The following is a 26,649-nucleotide window of genomic DNA, read 5'->3' on the forward strand; positions in this document are numbered from 1 at the left end:
CCTCCCCCGTGCAAGGGATTTTATATGAGACCCCTCTTCCTCTCTGGAAATTCCAATTTACATGTGGCTTCATACTTTCCTTTAAAATAAAATAAAAAATCAAAATGATTTTAAAAGTCACTTTATTTGAGTGTCAATCTATTAGGCGCAAAAAAAAGTCTTGAAACCAATTAAGTTTCAAGATCATGCAATTGGTATAATACATAAGTGTAGCTTCTACATACAAAGGACTTCTTTTCGCATATTGTACTTCTCCATTTACTGTAATCTAGTTTGGGCTTTGACATTCAAAACAAACCTCCACCGTCCCGGTATTCTACAAATATGTGCTGTTAGAATCATAAACAAATCAATCTTTGATGCCAGTACAGATCTAATCTTCAAAGAACTAGGTAAATTAAAATTCAATGACATCCACTAGTTACAATTACGTCAGTTCATGTATTCTTACAAGACTTCATCCTTTCCACCAAGATGTTGTAACAATTTCCTTCAAAACAAGCAATTGCACACCTACAAAACTAGAAACTCTCATGCCTTACATCTACCTTACTGTCGCACAAATATTTCCCAGGACCCAAATTTTATAACTCCCTTAACAGCAACATAATCAACTCTTATTAAATTTGCTCTTCTAAGAAATCCCTTAAGAATTCAATAATTAAAAAGTATGAATAACACCTGATTTTCTAGATTATTACGTTTATCTATTTAATGTCTTTAAGCCATGTAACTAGCTTTAGTTAATTAGTTGTACTCAACTTAGTTTGATTAGGGGGGGCAGAATCACACATAAGCTTTTCAGTTTCTTTTTAGTCTCTCACCACTTTTCCTTTGTAACTTAATTTAAATTGTTTTATTGTTCTGTTTTGTAGTTTCTTTGTTTGGCAAAATGATAAAAAATGTGCGGAGCAGTAATTTTGGACACTTTCCAGATCAAATTGCAACTTGAAATGTTGATTTTTGAGGAGAGGGGAAAACCCTGAAAAAGCCCCAGAAGAAAAGCTCTAGGAGCAAGAAGGAGAACCAACAACAAACTCATCCCACATACATGTGTGATGCCAAGGATGGAAATAGAACCAGGTCCACATTGGTGAAAGATGAGTGCTCTCACCAATGCACCATACCTGCTCAAGAAAAGTTTTTAGGCTCGAGATCTGCTTTCCTCCCTGGGGGGTGGGGGGAGGATATGGATATTTTCTAGAACAGTGCAATAGTCCTTAATTTATAGTGAAGCAAACACCCCATTCCATGATGCCAGACATCAACAGGCTGAAACACAGATGCCAGAAAAGATGCTGAAGAATGAATAATTCCCATTTTTTGAGATCACCACTTTTGCTCACTTATTCTCTCTACCCATTCATACATGCCATTATGTAACATGCCTTGACTATGTTATGTGCTTCACACTTTGAGAGATAATTATTTTTCTATCTGCCCTTTTAACCAAGGCTTGAACTGCCAAGCTCCAGATTTGGAGGACTCATCCTTGTCCAATAGACCTTATAGTCCAAACAGGTGATGGTTCTGTAACTGGAGCCCTGTTTTTAACTCATGAATTGTGCATGCTCAATGATTGCTCAGTCAATCAGTTGATCAGCATGCTGTAAACTATATATTAATTTAAATTATCAGAATTTAATCAAAGTTATAAATTAGTAATTAGCTATGTATTCACCATTAGCTGCCATTAGGGGACAAAACACAAGAGCTAAAAATCAATGCAAGGAATAAGTTGTTCTAAAAATAAAAAGGTTAGTAGAGGTGTGGTCTGCTAAATCCTTCTATTTTACCAAAACTAAGGTTCAACTTTCCCTTTGAGGACTCATTTCAAAAAACAGACATGAAACGCAAGAATGTAAACCTTCAAAGAAGCTAATTAACACATAAAATCAGAGGAAATGCCGTGAGTGAAAGAATTAACTAAGGTAAAAAAGGAAATTTCACAGTGCGATAAAATTATCTCATTCTGTGTCAGATCAGGATGTAAACATTTACTAAAGGTTTGCAGATAGTAACACAATGCTTCATGCATTTTTATCTGCAGCTGCAAAATGTAAACAGTCAATGAACTTTAAAGATCCAAGGCAATGCTGTGAGTGAGAGGTTGAGCCAGAAGGTAAAAATAGGAAACTAAAACTTAGCAATCGATTTCATTTGGGGTCATGTGTTAGCGATAAGATTGATTCACCAGAACAAATGTAAACAATAAAAATTTGCATATGTTTAGCTACAACCACTGAGTACTGCAATGCTTCATGGATTTCTATATTTATATTGAAGTCAAAATGGCAACTGTAGCCAAATTAAAAGCCCCTTGTAGAAGGTAGTGCCACATTGAAAACGTAGCAGGATTTCGTTCACAAAGACATAATCCAGAATATCATTAATTCACCTATTAAATTCATGAGTTCACTCACAGAGGACTTTGATTATTCTTAATTGTCATGACTTTTATGGTTCCTGATTCTCCTCTCCCAGAGTTAACTACGTAACTAGCAATTGAAGGGCTCAGGGGATAACTGACCTGTAGTGCTTTTTAGATTGCTTTTTGTTGTTTTAGCTCAGATTCAGGGGCGGGGGAGAAGACTCCTCAAATTTTCGTATCAGAATCATCCAACAAAAGTTGACGTCACATCCGGTCAAATTGGCGCCCAGCAGCCTGTCTCGGCGAAGTCGAATGATGGCGTCTGGGTTGGGCATGATTTCTTCGGATTTTTGAGCCATCATTATCAGGAATTGTGAACTGTGGATATGAAAGATGTTGTAAAGATATTGCTTCGACTTCATGAGAAAGGGTTTTCCAAAGGAGTCATTTTTTCTATTGTTTTGACGGAAAATACGAGACAGGTAAGCGTCGTGTCATGGCGAAAATTTCACACTCTCAAAACGAGTGGCGTTCAGGCTTTTGGCTCTTGTGGCTTCTGATCGTTCGAAAGCTCAAATTTTAATAGCCTATCCCGTGTGCAACATAATGGAGGAGACATCGTCAGTCATAGTTTGCAGTGTTAACATCGGGAACCTAATTATCTCTCGACGTGAAGTGTTGGAAGCCTGTATCATTGAAGCTGTTCTAATTGTCTTCGTTGTAAGAGACTCGTAATCTTCCAGGTGAGTAAATGTAGTTATCTTCATTTCCAGTTCTTTTCTGCCGACGTGAGTACCTTTACATGTGAGCTTTAGAGTAATAAGTCGGTTTTGTGCTTCGTAGTTCTTTAATAAAGACGCAAGCGACGTTCAATTAATAAATAGCTATAGTAATTCTCTTATCTGAAATGCATTTCATATCATGTTGTCCTGCCAGTGCAGGCTTGAGGAGGGGCTTGAGTCAGAAAATGTATCTGCGCGGCCTGGTTCATATTGCTAGTGTGAGACGGTTGTTAAAGTTATTGATGTCGAGCCATCTTAAACAATATATTAAATAGCATTATTGCGAATGACATTATTTCTCAAGTATTGAAAGAAACAACCCCTTCACCCTTTACCTCATCTGCACTCTCACCACTTGGGTGCTCATGGGTTAGGCTTTTTATACATTTGCACTATAATTATGCACCTGTGACATCAAATTGTGGTAAGAACAAACAGTATGCCACAAGCCACAGACAAGTGGCATGACTGATGTTCTTACCTCGGTGTGAAGTCCTCTTTGGGTTATCAAAGGACACATGGAAGGCTAAATGGACTTTGAAAAATCTTTATGGCTGACAATGTCATTTGTACATCATATAATTATTTACCAGTTATTTCAGCTATGTTAGTTGGTGCCAAATATTTAAGGGTGGGGAATTGTCTTTTTCTCTGTGTCCAAGGTTGGGGAGGAGAACATAAAGTAAAAAAATATACATAAAATTATATATTTGCAAATTCCTGGAGGTTATCTATCAGCAGTAATTGACCTATACATTAAGTTCAAATAACATTGTCTCCTTTGAACCAATGAAAATCAAAGTTCATTTTGACAAGGAAGATTGAGTTCTGTTCAATTCAATGAAAAATCAAAAGTTCAATAACCACACAATCAGATCAAAAACCGCACATCAGTTCAGTGACAGTAGACCAATGTAACAAAAAGTAAGGTGATTTGTTTTCAATTTTCTCTCGTTCATGCTTGTCAAGGATGCAAATGAGAGGCCTGCTTGTAAATTTCATATTAGTTCAATTCAAAGAAGGCTTAAAAATTCAATCACCACACCAAAACAACAAACCTCCCACCCCTTCCCTACCCCCCCACCCTGCCAAAAAAAGGGGGGATTATATAAATGTATATATATATTTATCTACCACCTGGGTGATAGCAGACCTCAAAATAAAGAAAAGTTACTGGTGTGGGTGTTTTTACTTCCATGGGTCCTGCAGGTAGGGAAAGGGAAGGAAGTGAACAATTCAATTGAATTCAATTCAATTTTACTCACACTTACTACAACGAAATACAGTATATTTTATAGTAAGAAAAAATGAAACGTGCAGAGCACTTAATTAAATGATTTTACCTTCTACGGAAGAAGTGCGTAGTGGTCAAAGGAGCAAGGCTTTCGTGTTGGCCACTTAAAACAAATCGACAGCAGTTTTCTATGGTCTATACTCTTATAGACAATGAAGTGACGTCAAACAATGTTCAAAACCCAAGTGGAACCACTCGCCTGTGGCTCGTGGTTTCACTGCCAAGTTTTGGACATTTTATGGCATCATTTTATGGTCTATTTAACAATTAGACGGCGAGCTCGATATTTCTATCGGCTGATTCGCCCCGAGCCAACTATCAACGGCGATAGAAACCGAGAGCGAGCCGTCTAATTGTTTTAGCATACCTCAGTGATCGATCTATGAAGCAAAGAAATCTTTTTATCTCATAAATTTTGATATATTTGTGCAATGATGCATGCTTACTCGCGCGCGCGCTGACAAACTGCCGTCTATCGATCGATAGACGGCACCTGTGTAGCCAATCAGATTGTGCATTACGCGATAGTCGGTCACTGAGGTATGCTAAAAGAGTATAGACCATAGAAAACTGCTGCCAATTTGTTTTTTACAATAACATGGAAAAAGTATGAGTGGAATTGGCAATTTTTTTTTCATTGAAAAAAAGCGCGCATTACATCTGACGTCATTTTTATTGTCTGTACTTTTATAGACAATAGCTATGAGCCAATCAGCCCGCCGGAATTTGGACTGTTATTGTAAAATACCTCCGTGCAATTAAATAAAATAGGGGAAAGTAGAATTTATAATACTGGTTGAAGAGCTCTGCTAATTAAATTATGCTTGGGAGATGAAAATACAACAGTAAGGAAAAAAGTGTTTACAGCAAATTATAAGTATATAGTATCCGTTAAATTTTTTTAAAATAATTAATGTTTGGCTATCAAGTAGAAAAAGTTTGTATTTCTTCTTAAAAACATTGTGGCGCAGACACTTAACTTCCATGGGAATTGTTTCCCAGGTTTGTGATGCCACTACTCTAAACCGTGCTAAACCATAACCTATTAGTTCAAGAAAATGGTCTGTACAGGTTTTGACTAGTGGCAAATCTGGTATTATGTTTATGGATATCAGAAGCTAGGGAAACAAGATCATGGAGTGCAGGGGGGGGGGGGGGGGTTATTGTATTGTAATTTATCAACAAGGGAACCAATTTTCAATTTAAAAATGTTCTCTAGCTTAAGGATTTCGAATAGAGTAAAATGCTGCATTATCTCTTTTGTGTGCAAAGAAGATGCAGTGAAGGCAGTAATATGGGTTATTTTTATCTTTTTAAATTTTGTTTGGCATGCAGTACCCCAGCTCGTTGACCCGTAATTTCGATACGGATATATGAGCGTATAGTATAGTTGTTTAAGCGTATTCATAGAGACATAGTATCTAAGTTTATCTAAAATTCCAATTCCAAACAAATATGTTTGCATTATATTAATAGGGTTTATAAGTTACATTACCATAGTTTAGAATTTTCCTTACCTACATGAAACTTTTAGGGATTTAATGTTTTTAATTTTTCGTTTTAATTATAATTTATTTTAGAGATTTAAACAAAAACTCAAAAGGAAAGAGACCAGCAAATCCCCCTGAGACGGCAAGAAAGGAAACAGACAGCAAAAGGAAGAATGTGACAAGACCAGGAGTAACTGCAATGGCCACTTAGCTACAGTGTATATGATTTATTATAATTTACTGTGTCAAAGTTAATAAATGTCTGCTGACAATAATTTTCACATTGGTGTACAGCATCATGTTTGATTACATTGACATATTCCTATGATCCAAAATTTGGTCAGCCAAGCTGTCAAGCTGAGCAGCCATATGCCTTAGCTGGGCAGCCACCCACTGGGCCTCCATTACTGTTTTATTATTATTTTTTTTAATTTGTTCGCTTTACTTCTTAACTGATCTTCTTGTTTCTTGACTCTTCTCTCAAGTGCCACAATCCCTGTTTCCCTTTTTACAAGCTCCTCCTTGTCTTCTGCTAACTGTATGGCCATCGCAGTTTCTTCCAGTCTTGTTGCTTTCTTCTGTTTGCTGTCTGTTTCCTTTCTTGCCATCTCAAGGGGATTTGCCGGTCTCTTTCCTTTTGAGTTTTTGTTTAAATCTCTAAAGATAAAATAATTAAAAAGAAAAATTAAAAAGTTAACATTAAATCCCTAGAAATTTCATGTAGGTAAGGAAAATTCTAAACTATGGTAATATAACTTATAAACCCTATTATATAATGCAAACATATTCCATTTCCTTCCCTTTCCCTACCTACAAGACCCATTGAACTAATAACACCCACACCAGTAAATTTTCTTAATTTTGAGGTCTGCTATCACCCAGGTGGTTAACAAATATATACATTTATATAATTCTCCCTTTTTTGGTGGGGCGGGGGGGGGGGGGAGGGGTGGAAGGTTTGTTGTTTTGGTGTGGTGATTGAATTTTTAAGCCTTCTTTGACTAATATGAAATTTACAAGAAGGCCTCTCATTTGCATCCTTGACAAGCGTAAAGAAGAGAAAGTTGAAAACACATCACCTATAGTTTTTCTTACATAGGTCTACTGTCACTGAACTGATGTGTGTTTTTTGAACTATTGCTATGGTTATTTGACTTTTTGATTTTCAATGAACCATAGGACTTCTAGATTTTTACAAATTTACTAATGGAGCCACTAATCTGCATCATTGACAAGAAGGAAGTGGAACTATGTCCAAGAAAAAGCTACATTATTGGGCAGCTGTTGCCAAATATGATTACAAAGACAAACAATGGGTAAGTGGGCAATAGATTTTTAAATGCATGTAAGCCTGTTACCATTATTTGAAATACATGGATACTTATTAGTTTCACTTGTACTTTCTGCCTACTCTAAATATGGACCACGCTCCCGTAAAACCCTCTCCTCTCCCCTCTCCTCTTATCTGTCCCATTGGAATAAAAAACCTTTCACCTATAGTTATTCTTATAATTGAGGTCAACTGTCACTGAACTGATGTGTGGTTTTTGAACTGATTGTGTGGTTATTGAACTTTTGATTTTTCATTGAATTGAACAGAACTCAATCTTCCTTGTCAAAATGAACTTTGATTTTCATTGGTTCAAAGGAGACAATGTTATTTGAACTTAATGTATAGGTCAATTACTGCTGATAGATAACCTCCAGGAATTTGCAAATATATAATTTTATGTATATTTTTTTACTTTATGTTCTCCTCCCCAACCTTGGACACAGAGAAAAAGACAATTCCCCACCCTTAAATATTTGGCACCAACTAACATAGCTGAAATAACTGGTAAATAATTATATGATGTACAAATGACATTGTCAGCCATAAAGATTTTTCAAAGTCCATTTAGCCTTCCATGTGTCCTTTGATAACCCAAAGAGGACTTCAAACCGAGGTAAGAACATCAGTCATGCCACTTGTCTGTGGCTTGTGGCATACTGTTTGTTCTTACCACAATTTGATGTCACAGGTGCATAATTATAGTGTATAAAAAGCCTATCCCATGAGCACCCAAGCGGTGAGAGTGCAGATGAGGTAAAGGGTGAAGGGGTTGTTTCTTTCAATACTTGAGAAATAATGTCATCCGCAATAATGCTATTTAATATATTGTTTAAGATGGCTTGACATCAATAACTTTAACAACTGTCTTACACTAGCAATATGAACCAGACCGCGCAGATACATTTTCTGACTCAAGCCCCTCCTCAAGCCTGCACTGGCAGGACAACATGATATGAAATGCATTTCAGATAAGAGAATTACTATAGCTATTTATTAATTGAACGTCGCTTGCGTCTTTATTAAAGAACTACGAAGCACAAAACCGACTTATTACTCTAAAGCCCACATGTAAAGGTACTCACGTCGGCAGAAAAGAACTGGAAATGAAGATAACTACATTTACTCACCTGGAAGATTACGAGTCTCTTACAACGAAGACAATTGGAACAGCTTCAATAATACAGGCTTCCAACACTTCACGTCGAGAGATAATTAGGTTCCCGATGTTAACACTGCAAACTATGACTGACGATGTCTCCTCCATTATGTTGCACACGGGATAGGCTATTAAAATTTGAGCTTTCGAACGATCAGAAGCCACAAGAGCCAAAAGCCTGAACGCCACTCGTTTTGAGAGTGTGAAATTTTCGCCATGACACGACGCTTACCTGTCTCGTATTTTCCGTCAAAACAATAGAAAAAATGACTCCTTTGGAAAACCCTTTCTCATGAAGTCGAAGCAATATCTTTACAACATCTTTCATATCCACAGTTCACAATTCCTGATAATGATGGCTCAAAAATCCGAAGAAATCATGCCCAACCCAGACGCCATCATTCGACTTCGCCGAGACAGGCTGCTGGGCGCCAATTTGACCGGATGTGACGTCAACTTTTGTTGGATGATTCAGATACAAAAAAAGTGCCAGGCGCTATGGAGTGTTCCCCCCCGCCCCTGCTCAGATTCAACAGATTTTTTTTGTACGTAGCCTTCAATTCTTTGTGCAAACATTGCCTCAATGTTATATACCGAGTTCTTTGCACTTTGAAAGTGGAAATCTTTCTCATACAATCCCAGGGTTTTACTTTTTACTAAAAAAACCGCACAAAAGCAAAAAGGTCTTAGGGTAATGCTTCATAACAGAATTGAGGACCATGTAGCCCAGTCAAAATTGTTTGTTTTGAGTAGTAGGCAAGATGGCTTGAGTAGGAGGCAACTAGTAGACACCAAGTGTAAATTTTTAAGATATAATGCTGATTTTTGGTGTGAAACAGGCGGCAGGTATTTTGTTAAAGGCAGTAAAATCGCCGGCTACCAATACTTTTTGACTCGGCTGGCCATGTGTAAATCTGGCAATTCTTAGCCAATGCAATGAAATTAAAAGCAATCTAAAAAGCACTATAGGGATGGTAATGCCACAGGTCCTTCATCTAAAAAGTGCTGCTTTGTCATGAATGTACTACAAATAATAGTTTGGTCTAAATTAGACATTGAGTATCAATAGCAGTTGAAAAACACTTTTCACAGACTCTGTAGGAGAAAAACATAGGGTTACATGTCTGTGGAGTGCATAGACCCCAAGTGACCGGCAGGTCTATTCCGGGGGTGAGGGGTGGGGGGTGAGGGGTGAGGGGTGGGGGGTGGGGGGTGAGGGGTGAGGGTGAGGGGTGGGGGGTGGGGGGTGAGGGGTGAGGGGTGGGGGTGGGGGGTGAGTTAAACTGGGTTGAGTTTAAATGTCCCTTGACAGACTTGACAGAAGTTCAGTCGGATTCCCCATTAAACCTGTGATAAGGCCCAATTTTAGCAGTGCTCTTATTTATTTTTACGCGGTCGCTCGCTAAATTTTTGCAGGAATGGTTTTTAAAATACCAAGACTGAGAGCCTGATCACAGGTTTATAGTTCTGAGATACTACGTCTGCCAACAACCGCGTCTCAATTCATACTAAAGCGCGATAAGAGGCGCCTCATTTCTCAGGCTACCGATAAACCAACCAATGGAATAATGAACTTTGACACGTCAGGCTGTTGACAACATTATCACAAGATGTTGATTTCAAGCAAATGATCACAAAACATGTTCTTAAGTTGACTTGAAAGTTGACCTGGCTGAACAAAAGCAAAACACTATTATTAAGGATATTGTGTTTTATTTGTGAAATTTTGGCGTAAATAATGGATTAAGCTTTATAATACTTCAGAAGCATGTTTATCTTATTAAACTCGCCGCGATACGTAACCGGATCCTAGTAAATTATTTTCATTATTTTTCACTCTGACGCCATTGAAAAGTTTCACGGCGAGGTTTACATTTCACGGCGTGAAATATTTCACTCCTTTATAATTTTACTTCAACGGCGTGACCGGGCGGCGTGAATTTATTTCCCAGTCTTCAGATTCACTCCCAGAGTGAAAACGTTTCGGAATAGCGTGAACACGGCGTGAAATTTCCACCTCACAGTGTGAAGTTTCAAATACACGCGCCGTGACCGTGAAAAAAATTCACTATTTGGAGTGAAATCCATAAGCCCTCTTTTCGCGTGGAGGGTCACATATGGAGACAGTATGACAAAGGGAAAGGGGTTTCTGGGCTGCTATGGAACCCATTTTGTTTTAGCACCTAAGATAGTGTGTGAATTAAATCACTGATTAAATTCAAATAAATTAGCAACAATGTAAAAATTATAGTTCTCAGGAAACTTATCAGTGTCACATGTACCACGTTACAATACACTCCATTAGTGAATGTCGGGTATTAGATGCGTCTCAGATCTCAGTAAAATAGGGGAAAGAAACTACAGTCTTGAATCTTGAATTGTTATAGTCTGAAATGTCAGCTGTCTCCTCCCCATAACCCCCTGTGGGTTAGGGAGAAGAGACGGCTGACATTTCAGACTAGAATTCGTTTCGAACAATTGGCTCACCCCTCACCCCTCACCCCTCACCCCCCACCCCTCACCCCTCACCCCTCACCCCTCACCCCTCACCTCTCACCCCTCACCCCTCACCCCCTACCCCTCACCCCCTACCCCTCACCCCCCACCCTCACCCCCGGAATAGACCTGCCGCCAAGTGACCCGCGCCAGGCGGGTCTGGCCCGCATTTCAACGTTTAAACCCGCAGACCCGCCGCGACTGAGTAAAAACCCACATTTGTGTTCTGAAGCTCTAAATTTTTGATAAAATCAGCCAATTCCTAAAAGAATCTTAATTTTCATGCCGTAATTCCTAGAAATAACAAATAAATGGCTCGTAAAACATGTTGAAAAACTACATGAATTGCACAAAATGGTCATTTTAGAGACCCTAATTTTCAAACATTTCTGGGGGGGCATGCCCCGAAACCCCCCTAGAAGCTTGCGCCTTTGGCGCTCGCTGCTAGCGTCTGCAGCGCTCTTAACAACACATATGACCAGCATTTCAGGTTCTCAAACTTGGGGTCTAAAGGAGTGCTCCTTGCCTTACCTGAATGCTAGCCGTTTTAAAGCAGTACTACATGTACTTTGTGGGTGTACATGTAAGTGGGAAGATTGATTAGTTCTTACATGCAGGTCTCTTGTGATTGGTGCCTTGTAAGAGATGGTAACTTTTGAGCAGTACAGTAGCACTGTAGCATGGTGTCTCTTATCTTACCTGAAAGTACATATTAGTACATGTAACAAGATGTGGTCTAAGGTCACCCAAGCATATTACATTTAAGAATTGAGTTTGTATGAGGCAATTTGAGCATTAAATGAAAGCCAAACTACTGAATAAAGTGACTAAAATGTTGTATGCTGTTGTTAATGCCTAGCACTGTATCCTTAAATTGGACTAAAATGTGTTTACATCCGTTTTGATTTGGTTGATTTTACATGTAGGACTTTCTATCTTACATGTAAATACAACAAGAAGGTAGGAGTCAATAAAATGGAAGAGCACCCTTGCACTCACTTCCAAACTGTCTCAAATTTTCACACAAAATTTTTCATTAATCTCATTCTGAACATACAAAAATTATGTTTTTTTTTGTGAAAACCAATTGTATATATCAGAGATTCCAAACCTTTGAAACAAAAAAAGGAGGTTTTGGAATCAGCAAAACAGCAACCATGAGCGCCCAAAGCACAATCCTCAAGGGGGGGATGCAGGGCTGTCAACCTCACATGTCTTCAAATATGGAGAACATGACTTCCCCAGCAAAGCGCCTTACAACTAGTCACATAAAGGCCAAATTCACAGGTTCACTGGGGGGGGGGGGGGGGGGATTACAGACATAAATCTGGAGACCACAAGATAAGCCTCAAAATCTTGAGATTACAAACATAAATCTGGAGACCGGGAGATACGGTTCAAAATCTTGAGACTCCCGGATTATCCGGGGGAGAGTTGACAGCACTGGTATGGGAGCATGCCCCCCCCGGAAAAGTTTTAAAAATGTAGTCCTCTAAGATGCCTTTTCCTGAAATTTGCGATCATATTTAATGCAACATTATCTTGGATAACCTGGTAGCATTTAAACACATGATGAATGCTGAGGCCCAAAAAACAAAATGCAGGATCATGCTAGGAATTGCCCCAAAGGTAAAAGAAACCCGAGATACCACAGAAAAATGACAAAGGATCATGCTAAAAAGATTAGAAGTGAAGGAGGGAAAACATTATTACCCTTTGCCAAAGGAAAGTTACAAAAAATGGGAGGCCGCAAACTATTGCCCAAAATGGGAGGTTTCCGGCCAAAACGGAAGGGTTGGAATCTCTGACAAGTCACCCTTAGGAAGTAGCCACTCCATAATATCATCAAAGTGCTTCACTATGGCCTCCATTAATGTGTGAGTGACATGCTGTTGAGCACAGCTGTGTTGAAACACACAAAAGCTGCTGATTTTTATTCAAGTGCACATGTAAAATGGACACCCAAAACACATTTTTTGAGCTACAGTGTATAGGCTGTATATACCTTTATATTATCACATTTTATGTGATCTAGAATTTGAGGTAAAAGTGTCTCTTGATGAAAATGATCATGACCTTGAAATCGTACATGAAAAATATTCTTTGCCACAGTTAATTGCCAGAAAATTGCTTTTCAAATAAAAATGTTATTTGTCTTAAATGTCCATAATTTTCTGAGTTTTTTTTTATAGATTACCTTACTTCATCAGTTTATGTTGATTAGTTATTAAACACAGTGTAAGTGTACCTTAGCAATAACATTATCTGACCTGGCATAAAACATTATATGGCTTTTATGTTGATGAGAAAAATTAACCACAAATTTAATTGTTCAAGTCTTTTCTTTAACTAGTTTTTACTCTCAAATTATTCACTAATAATTCAGAAAGAGAAAGTAATTAGGAAAGGAAAATGGTTTGGAAATGTGATCTTAATTACCCTAAGATATGACAAATGTTTACTTGAATTTCTCCAAGAATATTAATGGTTTGAGAAGCTACAGTATATTAAACACTTGAAACGCTGTTTCATCTGATTTCCAAACACCTAAAAGTTGGTTAACAAAAGCTCGGTTATGCCTTGCATTTTTAACTTATTTCTTGGTCGAAACACTCTTCCTAGCTTGTGCATGATATAATATTTCCTTAAACTAAAATAATAGCTGGGGCTTACCAAGTTTGAATGGAAGCACAGAAGGGAACACATGCGGTTCACCTTCCAAGTTCTTTTTTTGTTGCCAAACTTCACAGACCATTGTAATTTTGAAAGAAATTACCACTCCACCATCCTCGCAGGTGCTCCTGTAAAAGAACCCATTGCAATTCATGTATTAGTATGTTATAATGTGGGAGGTTCCATTGGCAAGGGTAGTGTATAACTTACATAAAATAAGAATTCTATTTCAGCTGAAGGATCCATCACGCTTCTTTTAAAGTATGCTATTTTGGGAGCTTTGTTGATGACAGTAGTTGAAGTTTTCAGATAAATGTTTGTGTTTTATTTAAGAATGTTGCATAGCCTGAGATGGGGATAGCCTTCAAATAAGCACACCATTTTTAACAGCAGAAACTGTTTTGTGAGCGACAAAACTCCCGCCCTTACTGTATGAAAAATATGTACATATCGAAGAGTCCGGGTTATTAGCCTTGTTAGTTTTATTAGCCAAAATAATGTCTTAAATGGTATCATACCTATGTGACACAATCAACAAACAAACAAACAATTTAACTTTGAATCATCATTTCAAACCACAATGACTAACACCTTTCATGGCAAAATGTTCTTTGTTTGTACCCTTGTTTTCCAGTTTTTAACTCTCTGTGGAATATTGTCAGTGATCAGCTGTATCCAAAATCGTAAACATGAGCACAGATCAGATCAATAAACATTTACTGTACTTTTCTTGAATGATCCATGATATGTCTGAATAAACTTATTTTCTTACCAATTTCTTGCAAAGAGGCATCAAGGAATTTATTCCTACTGATATAATCTTACTTTGATAGGGCTCCACAATTTTAAATTCTTAAAAAGGTCATAGTGGACCTTGTCATTTTAAAGTTGCACATTGGCATTATGGAATTGGTGGACTTGATAAATGAGTAACTTTTTAGAATCAATACTATCTTGTCTTTTTAAGATGGTACCATGGAAAGCTTGATAGAACAGTAGCAGAAGAGAGACTGATTGAAGATGGAGAAGTGGGTGCATACCTTTTGCGAGAAAGTGACCGTAAACCTGGCACCTACTCCCTGTCTTTTCTTGGGAAAAATGGGATCAGCCATTTTAGGGTGACAGCAGTATGTGGAGACTACTACATTGGAGGGCGACAGTTTGTCTCTCTGAATGATCTGATAGGCTACTACACAAGCTATTCTTGTTTGCTAAAAGATGAACATCTTGAGCATCCTGTGCCTCCCCCAGAGCCAGTTGGTGGCAAGAAGAGGGTTCTGGCAAAGTATACGTATAACAAAGCACCTGAGACAGATGAACTGAGGTAATTAAGTTGTACAGTAAGTTGTATTGTAGTATAGGCTTTTTCTGTTAGCGGGTAACCTCCTCCTCCTCCTCCTCCTCCTCCTCCTCCTCCTCCTCCTCCTCCTCCTCCTCCTCCTCCTCCTCCTCCTCCTTCTTCTTCTTCTTCTTCTTCTTCTTCTTCTTCTTCTTCTTCTTCTTCTTCTTCTTCTTCTTCTTCTTCTTCTTCTTCTTCTTCTTCTTCTTCTTCTTCTTCTTCTTCTTCTTCTTCTTCTTCTTCTTCTTCTTCTTCTTCTTCTTCTTCTTCTTCTTCTTCTTCTTCTTCTAAGGGGAGTACAAGCCTGAAATCCAAGCCCTCCTGGTTCTGATGTCAGTTTCAGTGATAACCTATTTTTTATAGGAGTGAGTTATCAACCAAGCTCACAATCCTAATCCTCATCTAAAACCAGTTTTAGAGCACCATCAATCAGCCCTGCACCTCCAGAATCTGTTTCATAGCAGCTCCATGACAAGCACGCTTCTGGGAATAGCTTAATAAGGAGAGGCTTTCTGACAAGCTTGCCATCCCAGGGTTAGGGACTTATCCCTAATTCCACCCTGCTGCTGTTCCTAACACATTTTCAGGGGTAATATGCTGTTCTCTGTCTAGATTAAACCAGAATGGAAACTAGTGCCAAGGGTAACAAAGATAGGATGGATTAAAGTAAAAGAAAACTAAAGGATCTTATTTCTACATGGAAATAGAAGGTGAAAAGTACAGAAAAATCATGTGTAGAGAATAAGACAAAAGTTAATGCTGGAAAATGGTGCATCAAATTGGTTGGAAAAGTCAGATAAGCACTTTGTTAACAAATCAAGCAAGGACTTGTAAAGATCACCCCTTATTTCAATCACTTCCTAGAATCAATCCAGCTACACTTAGGCTTAGAAGGGTCAAACCTACAGCAGGGACGAGAACCAACAAACAACAAACTAACTCACATATGGCACAGAGACCAAGAATCGAAACCAGGCCACACTGATGGAAGGCGAGTGCTCTTACCACTGCGCCATCCCTGCTCTGTATGGTAGTGGTTTTGCAGTGGATTTTTTCAACTCTTGATATATAGACATACAAAATTCTTTCAGATTAGCAAGAACTTTCAATTTTTTTGTTGAATGTTAGCTGTATGTCTGATTCCATGCTAATTTTGAGTGTACATGAATACTGAATACTTAATACTTGTGTATTTTTACATAACAATTTTAATCAGCTCCTTCATGTTTTAATTCCCCAAATGCTCAGGGTCAACTTATTTGCTTCTATCCAATGAAATTATGATACAGTACCTTGCTCATTTCATTGGTCAGTGATTTATGCTTGTAAACAATTTGCATATCTCCAAAAAGAATTCAAATTATAGGATTTCAGAGTTCTTGTGGTTGTGACATATTGAGGTTCCAAGTGCTTGATCACCCTTCACTTGTTCAACAAAGTATTAGTAAATTTCTTTGTTTCTGTTTGTAAGAAAATTTGTAATACCTCTTATTTATCCCATGGTGCTGAAGTTCTGCAATACTACCGGGTATTACAACAATGTGATTCGTGGTGTCAATTCTTTCATAAAGCTAAACAGAGGCAGCAGAGCATTTTGAAATACCCCTACTCAAATTTTCCAAAATGCCCTTTGTGTTGGTTGTTGGCACAAGCAGTGCAGTGTCTAGTGTGTCCATTATCAATTTGTGACAATGCATCAGTAGGCAGTTGTTCAGGCGGCCCTGCTTCATGGTGCTTCTTACAATAGGTAGTTCATGGGTCGTCTGAGGGCAGGAAATGTGTGCTCTTAAGTTGTGGAGGCTATTAGTAACATCAAATACATTGGTAAGAGTTTGTGAACTTCTCCTAACAGTGTTCTAGTGACAGGAGGTTTGTTGAAAGTTTCGCACATGGTCCGTATATTTGTAACCTGATGTACCTTGGATACTGTAGTACAGTTCTCACTGCATATTATTTCGCCAAGCACAATGCTGGTAAAACGATCTGTGAAAAGATCATGAGATTAAATTTTTTTTCCATTTTTATGCTGTGCTAGCAATATTTTCAGCACCAAAACGTGAGGGGGGGGGGGGGGGGGGCACAGCCCCCCCCCCCCCTAATTTTATTATTTTGGGGGGGCTGGACAGCCCTCCCCCTTCCTTCTCTGCCCGCCTATGCTAAAAGTATTCTAGCCTAAGTTCTCAGGTGAGTATTGTTGTTAAATGCATTCATTAAGTTAATAGTATTTTGTCTACAACATCCATTTCCATCAAGTGTTTTTTTTTTCTGAAATCCAAATTGTTTTTCTTTCTATTTGTAAATTTTTGAAATCCATGATAACTCAGCTCACAGGGGCATATAGACATCATAAATTTAATAAATGTTATCCATCCATCCATCCATCCATCCATCCATTCATCCATCCATCCAACCAACTAACGAAATAATGGACTGACTGACTGACTGACTAACTGACTGACTGAAGGTGCTTCTTTCCTGCTTTCCTCCCTGCAAAATCCCAGAAGACCAAAACAAACCCAGCCTAAAAAGCATTGAATTAAAGGCGGACTATTCTGGATTTTTTGTTGTCACATCAAGTTGGTAATTGTGTTACGTTATTTACAATATTTATTATTAATAGTTATTTTACTCTTTTTGTTTTTAGTTTCCACCAGGGGGATGTGTTTGTGGTTGATAGTGTAATTGACAGTGACTGGCTCTGGGTAACAGCGCAGAAAAATCAAGAGAAAGGACTGGTACCTGCAGCCCTAGTTGAGGATGCAGTGAGTTCATCATTAAACATTTGTTTTAAATCGATTACGTTAAGAGGGAAATTGTCAGTGATTTTATTCTTATAGATTCATGTCTTCATTTTGGATCAGGTTATGCAGTGGAGTTGAACAAAAAAAATCCCTTCACAAGATCTGGGATTGCAGGGAATGAGAGGGAATGAATGAGCTCTTATTGCTATTACAAATCCTGCGTCAAAGATTAATATAAATATGGTTATTCTTCATTTTGAAGACTTCTTACTACGCTTTTGAAGCCAAATGAGCACAAAGCTATCTATTCTTAAAGATTATTTGGAAGAGACGTAACTATTTCTGTCAAGGACAAAACGAAACATCAAATACACCAGAAACAGGTATAAAAACCTTAGCCCACATGGGTTAAGAGGTTTGGGAAAATTTCTTTTAAACAATGTCCTGAATAACACTGCATGTTCCTTCAATCTGGTATTTGGTTAGGAGGCCAAAGAAATAGAACACCCATTGTGGGTACCCCCACCCATCATTGGCTGGTGGCTGGTGTGGGTCACAACTGAAAGATGTTGTGAGAGGTGGGGGTCAATTCTTTGTTATCACTGTAACTGATTTTTTTTGTAGTCCCCGTAATGCAAACCAATTGAAACTGCTGGAAAGAGCACCTTATGATAAGTAAACAAGATGCCTGCTATACTGTCATTACGCGTGATGCTGTGGCTGATTCATTTATTCCAACTGTATGTTTCGCAGATTTATAAAACAATCCTTGCTAATGGAATAGTTAGAGTCACGAAGATCGCGTTACGTTGTTTCCCTTGTGTTACGCTACTCAGGGTTTCAAGGGAAATTGCGGGAATTCCATTGCGATAACGTAAGCTTCTCAATGACCTCTTTTCTGTCTGCAATCGTGGTCTAAGACTGTCAAAGAAAGCACGATTCCTTCGCCAGGAACTCTCCAATTTCCACCGTTTTAGATGTCGAGTGCTTCTTAGAAGTTATTCTTTCGATTTACCGCTTCAAAATGGTGAAATTTCCGTTTGAAAACGGCACACTTGAGTCCACAACATGTTAACAATATGGCGCCACAAATTTAATCCGTTTTTAATAAATATATCAAATGATGCGTTGACGTCACACAGGTAAGGGTGAGTGGGTCCCCTCCCTCGCGATATAAGCAACAAGAATGGATTTTGATTGGCCTGCTGTTGTTGAAGACAATCAGAACAATACATCCCGAGTAGGAGAGGGGAGAGTTTAATGAATAAATTAATGTACAGATTTGTGGCTACGAGGAAGAAAAAAAAAAAAGAAATCGACCCGTTTTGAGACACGGTATGCCCCATCCCGCGTAAAAAGGCCAAGTTTGAGAGCCTAGTTTTCTGAGATGGCAAGGATATAGTTCTGTAAATTCAGGAATTTTTGCAGACGTTTGTATGAAGACGGTCAGAACTTGCCCATATCCATACAAATGTGATAAACATTACATGTAGCTCTTCATCCCACAAGACATCACTTCTCCCAACAAAAACTCTTAGAAATCCAGGCTGACTACCACTGTACGGTTCTCCACACTTCTCTAACCACCCTCTTCCTCTGTGCTTCCTGCACTCCAGTTCTTCCTAGAAGACTCTCAGGTGCATTGAAACATACATGTTTCCCCTGACCATTTTGTTCCAGGTTGGGTTTTCTTTTTTGGCAAGTGGATTAATGTGTATCAGATTATAGTGTCCGATGACAATCCGTTAGAATGAATTTGCTCTGTTTTCTGGAAGATTAAAACACAGCCATTGTTGTCAAGTATCAGATTACGGTGACATGTGAAATAATGCGATATTCCAAATGATTAGTTAATGCCGACTTTTTTTGCACTCATCTGTTTATTGAGGTTAGCACCGGCTTTGGTGGGGACGCAAAGGTGTTTTTTGGCAAGAATGATTTGGTCATTTTCAGCATGCACACGTGAGGATTCTGTCTGGCGATTTAGTTGGATTCTTGAGGTAAGATATTGTGTAGCCCTCGTAAACCCTCTTCGCAGTGCCGGCAGGATCCAGCTTCCAACATGGCTCAAGTCCAAGCAGGCTGTGGTGAATGTTTAAAACAAAGATGACCACCACCATCGCATTATTGCTGGCTATAGAGTTAGACTTCTCTATCATGAGACAAGGTACAAAACTAAAAAGCACTTAGCGATATGTGTTTGTTTCCTCATGTTTCCCCCAATACTGTGGCCAAGCATTGCGAGACATGTGGGGCAGCCTTGCAGAGTCATGATAATGTGCAAATCCGCATGCCAGCAGAGAGCTCCCTTTGTTTTGTTTGCGGATTTTGAGGCGATTTCTCGTCCTGTTAATGCAACCTGTGGCAACCAAGATCAAGGATCGTGCAGGGACATCAGACATGTGGGTTTGGCTTTGCGGTTATTAAGCCCAATGGTGTCGCATTGAAACCGATTGTTTTTCATGGGCCAGATGCACCAACGATCTTCTTGAGACCATGAACAAGTTGTTAGGTCGAAAAATTTATCAAACATCTGCTCCCGATGCAGATACCATGTGATACCCGTATAGACCTCTTTCATAATGGAGGGCATAATTAGTATTCTTTTATGTGCATGCAAATAAGCCTTCTTGACCTCGCTTTTGAGTGAAAATACTTTTGTTTTTACACATGCTAGCGAGGCCAGGAAGGCTAATTTAAATGTATACAAAAGAATAACAATTAAGCCCTCCATTTATGAAAGAGGTCTATAGAGGCTTCTTTCAGTGTGCAAAGCGAAAAGTGAGAGACCATGATCTTGTCATAAACCTGTATCGTGGAACAGCCGATAACTCTTGTAATCTCGAGATGCATTTGCTGCCCAAGAATTTTGTCCGCCCGGTTTTTTTCATTATCTTCGGGCGTATGATGGACCCCTAATTATTTAGAGGAAAAGAAAGGAGCACAAGACAGATGTCTCCTGTATCGCGAAAAACATCCGGGAGAAGTACAGTGTACATGAGCATCAGCATCGGGGGCGTCTGGAGTCTTGATAGTTTGCAATTTCTCATGAGTGGCTTGCAATCTCTGGCTGACGATTTGCTGGATGACAAGAAAAAGCACACAAGGATGCACGCACCCCCTGAGCAGCAGCGTTTCCTGAACCAGGAAGGAATATACCCTTACCTAACTTGTGGGAATGCTTTGATGAAACAACTTTGATGAAGCCACAATATAATGATGTCCATCAGTGTTACATTGTTGTCTTGTAAAGGGTTGGGCCCCATACCGGATACCCCTTTGCAAACCGCTCCATAGTAGCGGATGTAGTAAATGTTCAGCAATTCTTGTGAAAATGAGTGGGTTCTGTAGCCAGAAGCACAAAATAATAATGCTGCAGATGCACAAAATTAGTATTTGACAGAAAATGCTTTATTGCACCGGATATTGACGTGTTTGCTTTTGGCTATGAGCTATCGGCTTAGTCCCCTTTCCCTGTTTGGCATTTCCATCAGTTATCTTTATGTGTGTGACATTTTTTTTTCTTGAAAACTGTGCTGCTGTTTTTCATGAATTCAACTTGTGCCTGTCGCGTGAGAGATACAGTAACAGGCCTCCAGAAAGTATGTAAGCATTTCTTCGCAACCTTGAAACTAGTGGAGTTCTTGTTTTGCTAAAACTCATTCCAGACATTTGTTGTTATCAAGTTGCTGTGAAACATGTTGACCTCTTTGCTAATGTGCAAAACCTCAACCTGGGTAAATGGCTGCATGACATGCACAGACGTCCTCCTCAAGACTCAAGACACCTGGCCAAGCTTTCATCGTCTCACTCAGACACTTTTGCCAGCTTGATAACTTTTTGTTGTCAGCGTCAAACAGGTTATCTGGTTCAGCAACAGGTTTTTGCCTTCAGCATTTGATTGTGGACGTGTACGTAAACTGGTGACTAAGCATCTATTTCATCGCAAACAAAATTTTTGAGCCCCTTTGAGTCTTCACATGCCGTGTAGGGGAGGTAGCGAATTATTTGTTGTGAAACATGTATCGGACCCTGAAGTGTTCAGTGACGTTTTTGTTGCTGTTGTTCATGTATATCTTGAAGGAAAATATGTACGCGTTGTTTTAACAACGCCAAATTAGCATTGGTCCTTCAATATCTTTGTCAACAAAGTCTCTTTTGTCTTTGATCCACTCATTGTGCCCAAGAATGATGTACTTGTACCAGATGGTGATGGGAATAATTTCCTCCCCACCTTGATCGATCACCTTGACATGAATTTGCCCTCGTGGGTTTGCACAGAGATTTGTGAGGGCTCCAAGTGTTACAACCGTGCCTGGGTCATTGCCCGCATCGACAGCTTCAACTTTCGTGATATCTTTTGCTGGCTGTGAAATGTGTCATTCAAAGCTAAGCCTGCGTGGCAGGTGCATGGAAAATATGTAGGTTGCGAAAAAGAGCGGGGAGCGCGAGGGAGGAAGACATGCAAGGGGAAAAGGAGCTCCTCTTGCCCTCGCGTGTCTCCCTCCCTCGCATGCCCTATATTTTTCATGCATCTGCCATGCAGGCTACGGAAGTCATGGTTATGGACTTGGGAGCCTGAGCATTTGATATTGGTATGCCTGTGCGCCACGGTGCAAGTGCCATCAAAGTGAAAGTGCAAAATTATTTTTCGTTTCATAACGCACATTGTTTCAACCGCACATGTGTCAGCACATCACAACACCCTTCTTCAGCTGCTCTAATGACATAATTAGAGACAATCTTGACTCCTTGTGATTTCAGCTTCGGGCGCAGTTCTGCCAGCATCGGTGCAGTATAGCTAACAAAATAAATTACTTTATCTGCTGAATTGATGCATGCAACCAAGTGTGTTTTAAACCCGCGTGTCGAGTCATGATTCATGATGTGTGCACCATTCAATATCTTGAGCATGTCTCTCATAAATCAGAACATCAAAACCGAGTTGCTTGGCAGACAGTTCGATGTTGCTGATCTGAGTGGCTTGATATGTGAATGGACAAGTTATGTTGTTGTGACAAAGTTTACCCTTACGGAGCATGCCTTTTTGGTACCACGAAGGGGTAAGCGCTGTGCTTGTGTGCTGTCGTTCTTCATCAGTCTCCCTTGCAATTCCACATAATGCTCAGAGGGCAGAAAAAAAGAAGAAGGAGAATTGACCTCAAACTCGATCAAGATGCTCATTTGGTTCAGATCCACCTGCTTGACAGGCACCACCATGAACTCTATCACCTCAACTAAGATATCCTTAAAGCCCTTCCAATTATGTTGAGAAATTCCATATTTCCTTGTCAAAAAAATGCACTCACTAAAAACTATTTGCATGTGGGCCTTTGGCTCAACCACAGTAGTGGATGCCGTGTAGGGGCATGTGGCAGGTAGAAGGCTCATCATTTTGGGAAGAAGGGCGTACAGGCATCCTCAGACACAGTCAGAACATAAGCAATCCTGTCTTCTGGCACATTTGAGGCAACTTTAAGAAGCAACAAGAGGGACATCTGGGTCGAACTCCATGATCCATTATATTGACAACCATATGATGTCCTGTGAATTGTGCTTAAATTGCTCCCACAAAGGGGCATGTGCAGGGGTATGCTCTGCCTACGGACTTGACCTCCACGATATGATTGGAAAGCTGCTAACACCCAACGCAGCATTTACACCTGGAAAATATTAGTTTCTTGGATCGTACAACCCACTCCACAAGCAACTGCGGTTAGATCCGTTAGATCCCAAGACCGGTGAAATCCTGTTATACATGGTAAAGCCACTGAACAAGGTTGATGAGATAGATGCGCAACGTTGTCTGCTACACAGTTTTCTCGCAGCTCTAAAAAAATCGGGACGAACAAATGGTCAGACAGCTCAACGCCCGGAGGGTACGGGAACTATACGATTTTTGGCCCCCATGAGCGAAGAACGGGGGGGGGGGGAGGGGGGCGGGGGAGGGGAGTAAAAATGTGGTGGTCCCGTACCATTACTACTAAAATGAATGCTTAAAACAAGGCCTTTCTGTTCTTTTGAACCTCTCGTCTTCTTCTGGCTATCCTCTCTGCTCTGTCCAATGATGAGGTTTCTTATGCTGCTAATCCACAGCTCGTTCTTCTTCTTTTTTAACTCGTGAATCATCCTTTGTCTCCTATTGGGCATCGATATTCAATCATGCACCTGGGATCGTCTCTTCTTCAATCCAAATGTGCTTACCCCAAATTCATAGATGATGCTACCCATCCTCTACAGTTTCTCAATGGCAGAACCATTTAAAGTTTTCAGTGGATCACTCAATTCCTTGTCTATCGTGACCCAAGTACTATCTGTGGCTGGTGGCCATGCCACCCACTCACTGTAGGACAATTCCTGGCAAGTGCTGTGAGATGACTTAGCTGATGCAGCAGCACCAGATAAACGGGCCTGATCATCAGGAGTCTCCCCGTAACTTAACTTTATTTGATAATTGGAGCATCTGACCAGTGTTGTTCTTGGAAGGGAGTCAGATTTTTTCCTCAAGCTGTGCTATATATTTAACATGATTGTGGAGTTCGACTAGTTGTATTAATTATTTTTTTTCTACTTTCTTCTTTTAGAAATCAGATCTCGATCCTTGTGCTGGGAGGCCGTAAGTATTGTTCTTATTGGTAAAATGTACCTAATATTATTTTGGTCTGATTTGATTTTTTTTTTTTCCACGTAGATGGTTCTTCAGTAATATTTCCAAACAAGAAGCACAAGAGATTCTATTGAGAGGTGAGAGAATACATCCTAAACTGTCATTCTTTCATTTTCTTTATTTGTCCTTTTTCAAGAGGAATCCCTCAAACCAAAACTGAAGTTATTACGGCTGGAACTGCTTAAGAGCCGTCCTCTGTAAATATCGACTATCGTCGTTTGGACGAGAAAAAATGAAATCCCTCAAACTTTCTCAGAAGAATAGCCTATATAAGTGATTCACATAAATATAACTTTCAGCTCAGTACGATTCGTATTTTAGCTGTAGTGCGACCATCTTGGTTTTACCGCTCTGAGAGGGCTTTCAGCGGCCATTTTAGGTCACACTTTTAAGGATTTGCCCTACAAAGAAAGCGTTACAAATCCGAACAAAATCTCATTATTCGAGAAAAGCAAATGTTTGATGTTGTGTTGAGAAGCTTTTTCGGGAATTTGATCGAAATCTGATTTTTTTACAAATTTTTTTAATTTCTTCCCTATTGAACTACATATCAAGTGCCAAAAAAATGGCCGAGTTTAAAGGAAAATATCGCTAAAGATACATTAGTTGGCATCCTAAAACAGCATCCCGGTTAAAGAGCAATGTCTCGTCTGTAAGAATATGCAATAAATTTTTTGGGCAGTTAAAAAGAGAAAATTATAGAAGAAGAAGTTTTAACTGTACTTTTGTCAACAAACACCGTCTTCGTAATTAGCATAACAACATGAAAATAACGATTTACTAAGAAAATAATGATAAATTCCACTTACCTCGTGAAATATCGAGAACTGGATATTTCAAAACTATCAATTTATAGTTTCAGTCGGATACAGCCGCATTTTCGATGATTTGTTGTGCAAAATCACTGTAATACACTGCAGCCGTTGAACTGAGTTGAATTCTGCAAAGTCCTTAAGGACAACCAACGGCCGAAAAAATTGCCTTCCGCCCCATAAGCCGGCCGTGTGCAAGGTGTCAAATATTTCTTTGTTATCCTTAATGACCAAAAACTTTTTTAGCAACCATTTAAATCCTGCTTTGAACTGGAGATTCTCGTCAAGAAATCGTTTATGTTCCGTTGACCTTCCGCCGTGATTAAACAATGAGATTGCGTTACAGAAACGGTTGGGGTGGGGGTGGGGAGGAAACAAAAATGGAACAGCTCCTAAATTAAAAAAAAGGGCCATTCAAGATTACTATCAAAGCTATTTTATGCATTTCGGGTACTTAATAGGAAACTACTGTCCCAGAAGAGTGTGGAATATGATAAGCCCTTGCGCTGTATTTTTTTGGTTGGGGCGTGGGAGGGGGGGCTGGCAAGTAAAACACTAATTTACAGCATCAGTTGATCGTTGCTCTTCTGTTTAGGTTTCATACATGATGTTGGTCAACAGAACATAAAAAATGTCTTGACGAGAATCATTGACCAACATCATGTAGTACCCGAAATGTATGAAATAGCTTTGATAGTAATCTTGAATGGCCCTTTTTTTTAATTTAGAAGCTGTTCCATTTTTGTTTCCTCACCACCCCCACCCCAACCGTTTCTGTAACGCATTGTTTAATTACGGCGGAAGGTCAACGGAACATAAACGATTTCTTGACGAGAATCTCCAGTTCAAAGCAGGATTTAAATTGTTGCTAAAAAAGTTTTTGGTCATTAAGGATAACAAAGAAATATTTGACACCTTGCACACGGCCGGCTTATGGGGCGGAAGGCAATTTTTTCGGCCGATGGTTGTCCTGACGGACTTTGCAGAATTCAACGCAGTTCAACGGCTGCGGTGTATTACAGTGATTTCGCACAACAAATCATCGAAAATGCGGCTGTATCCGACTGAAACTATAAATTGATAGATTTTGAAATATCCAGTCCTCGATATTTCACGAGGTAAGTGGAATTTATCATTATTTTCTTAGTAAATCGTTATTTTCATGTTGTTATGCTAATTACGAAGACGGTGTTTGTTGACAAAAGTACAGTTAAAACTTCTTCTTCTATAATTTTCTCTTTTTGACTGCCCAAAAATTTTATTGCATATTCTTACAGACGAGACATTGCTCTTTAACCGGGATGCTGTTTTAGGATGCCAACTAATGTATCTTTAGCGATATTTTCCTTTAAACTCGGCCATTTTTTTGGCACTTGAAGAGTAGTTCAATAGGGACGAAATTAAAAAAATTTGTTAAAAAAATCAGATTTCGATCAAATTCCCGAAAAAGCTTCTCAACACAACATCAAACATTTGCTTTTCTCGAATAATGAGA

The 26,649-nt window shown here is 39.3% G+C and overlaps 1 protein-coding gene and 1 long non-coding RNA gene across 3 annotated transcripts in view; one reads left to right on the plus strand and one right to left on the minus strand.

Annotated features, from left to right (window-relative positions):
• LOC146477042 (ras GTPase-activating protein 1-like) overlaps positions 1-26,649 on the plus strand; it is an 82,367-nt gene that overhangs the window by 5,521 nt on the left and 50,197 nt on the right. The window contains exons 2-5 of the mRNA XM_085114093.1: positions 14,563-14,919; positions 17,579-17,696; positions 24,260-24,291; positions 24,367-24,419. Coding sequence (XP_084970219.1) covers positions 14,563-14,919; positions 17,579-17,696; positions 24,260-24,291; positions 24,367-24,419 — 560 coding nt within the window. The remainder of the gene's footprint in view (positions 1-14,562; positions 14,920-17,578; positions 17,697-24,259; positions 24,292-24,366; positions 24,420-26,649) is intronic.
• LOC146477043 (uncharacterized) lies at positions 11,182-25,404 on the minus strand. 2 transcript variants are annotated; one of them, XR_014865529.1, is made up of 3 exons: positions 25,152-25,404; positions 13,596-13,723; positions 11,182-11,621 (listed from the first exon to the last, which is right to left on the minus strand). It is a non-coding gene; the product is annotated as an uncharacterized LOC146477043 (long non-coding RNA). The 2 variants fall into 2 exon arrangements; XR_014865528.1 differs by lacking the exon at positions 25,152-25,404 and adding an exon at positions 15,879-16,191.

This window comes from Pavona decussata, unplaced genomic scaffold, assembly GCF_977016875.1.
Source record: "Pavona decussata unplaced genomic scaffold, jaPavDecu1.1 SCAFFOLD_72, whole genome shotgun sequence".
NCBI classification, from domain to species: Eukaryota; Metazoa; Cnidaria; class Anthozoa; order Scleractinia; family Agariciidae; genus Pavona; species Pavona decussata.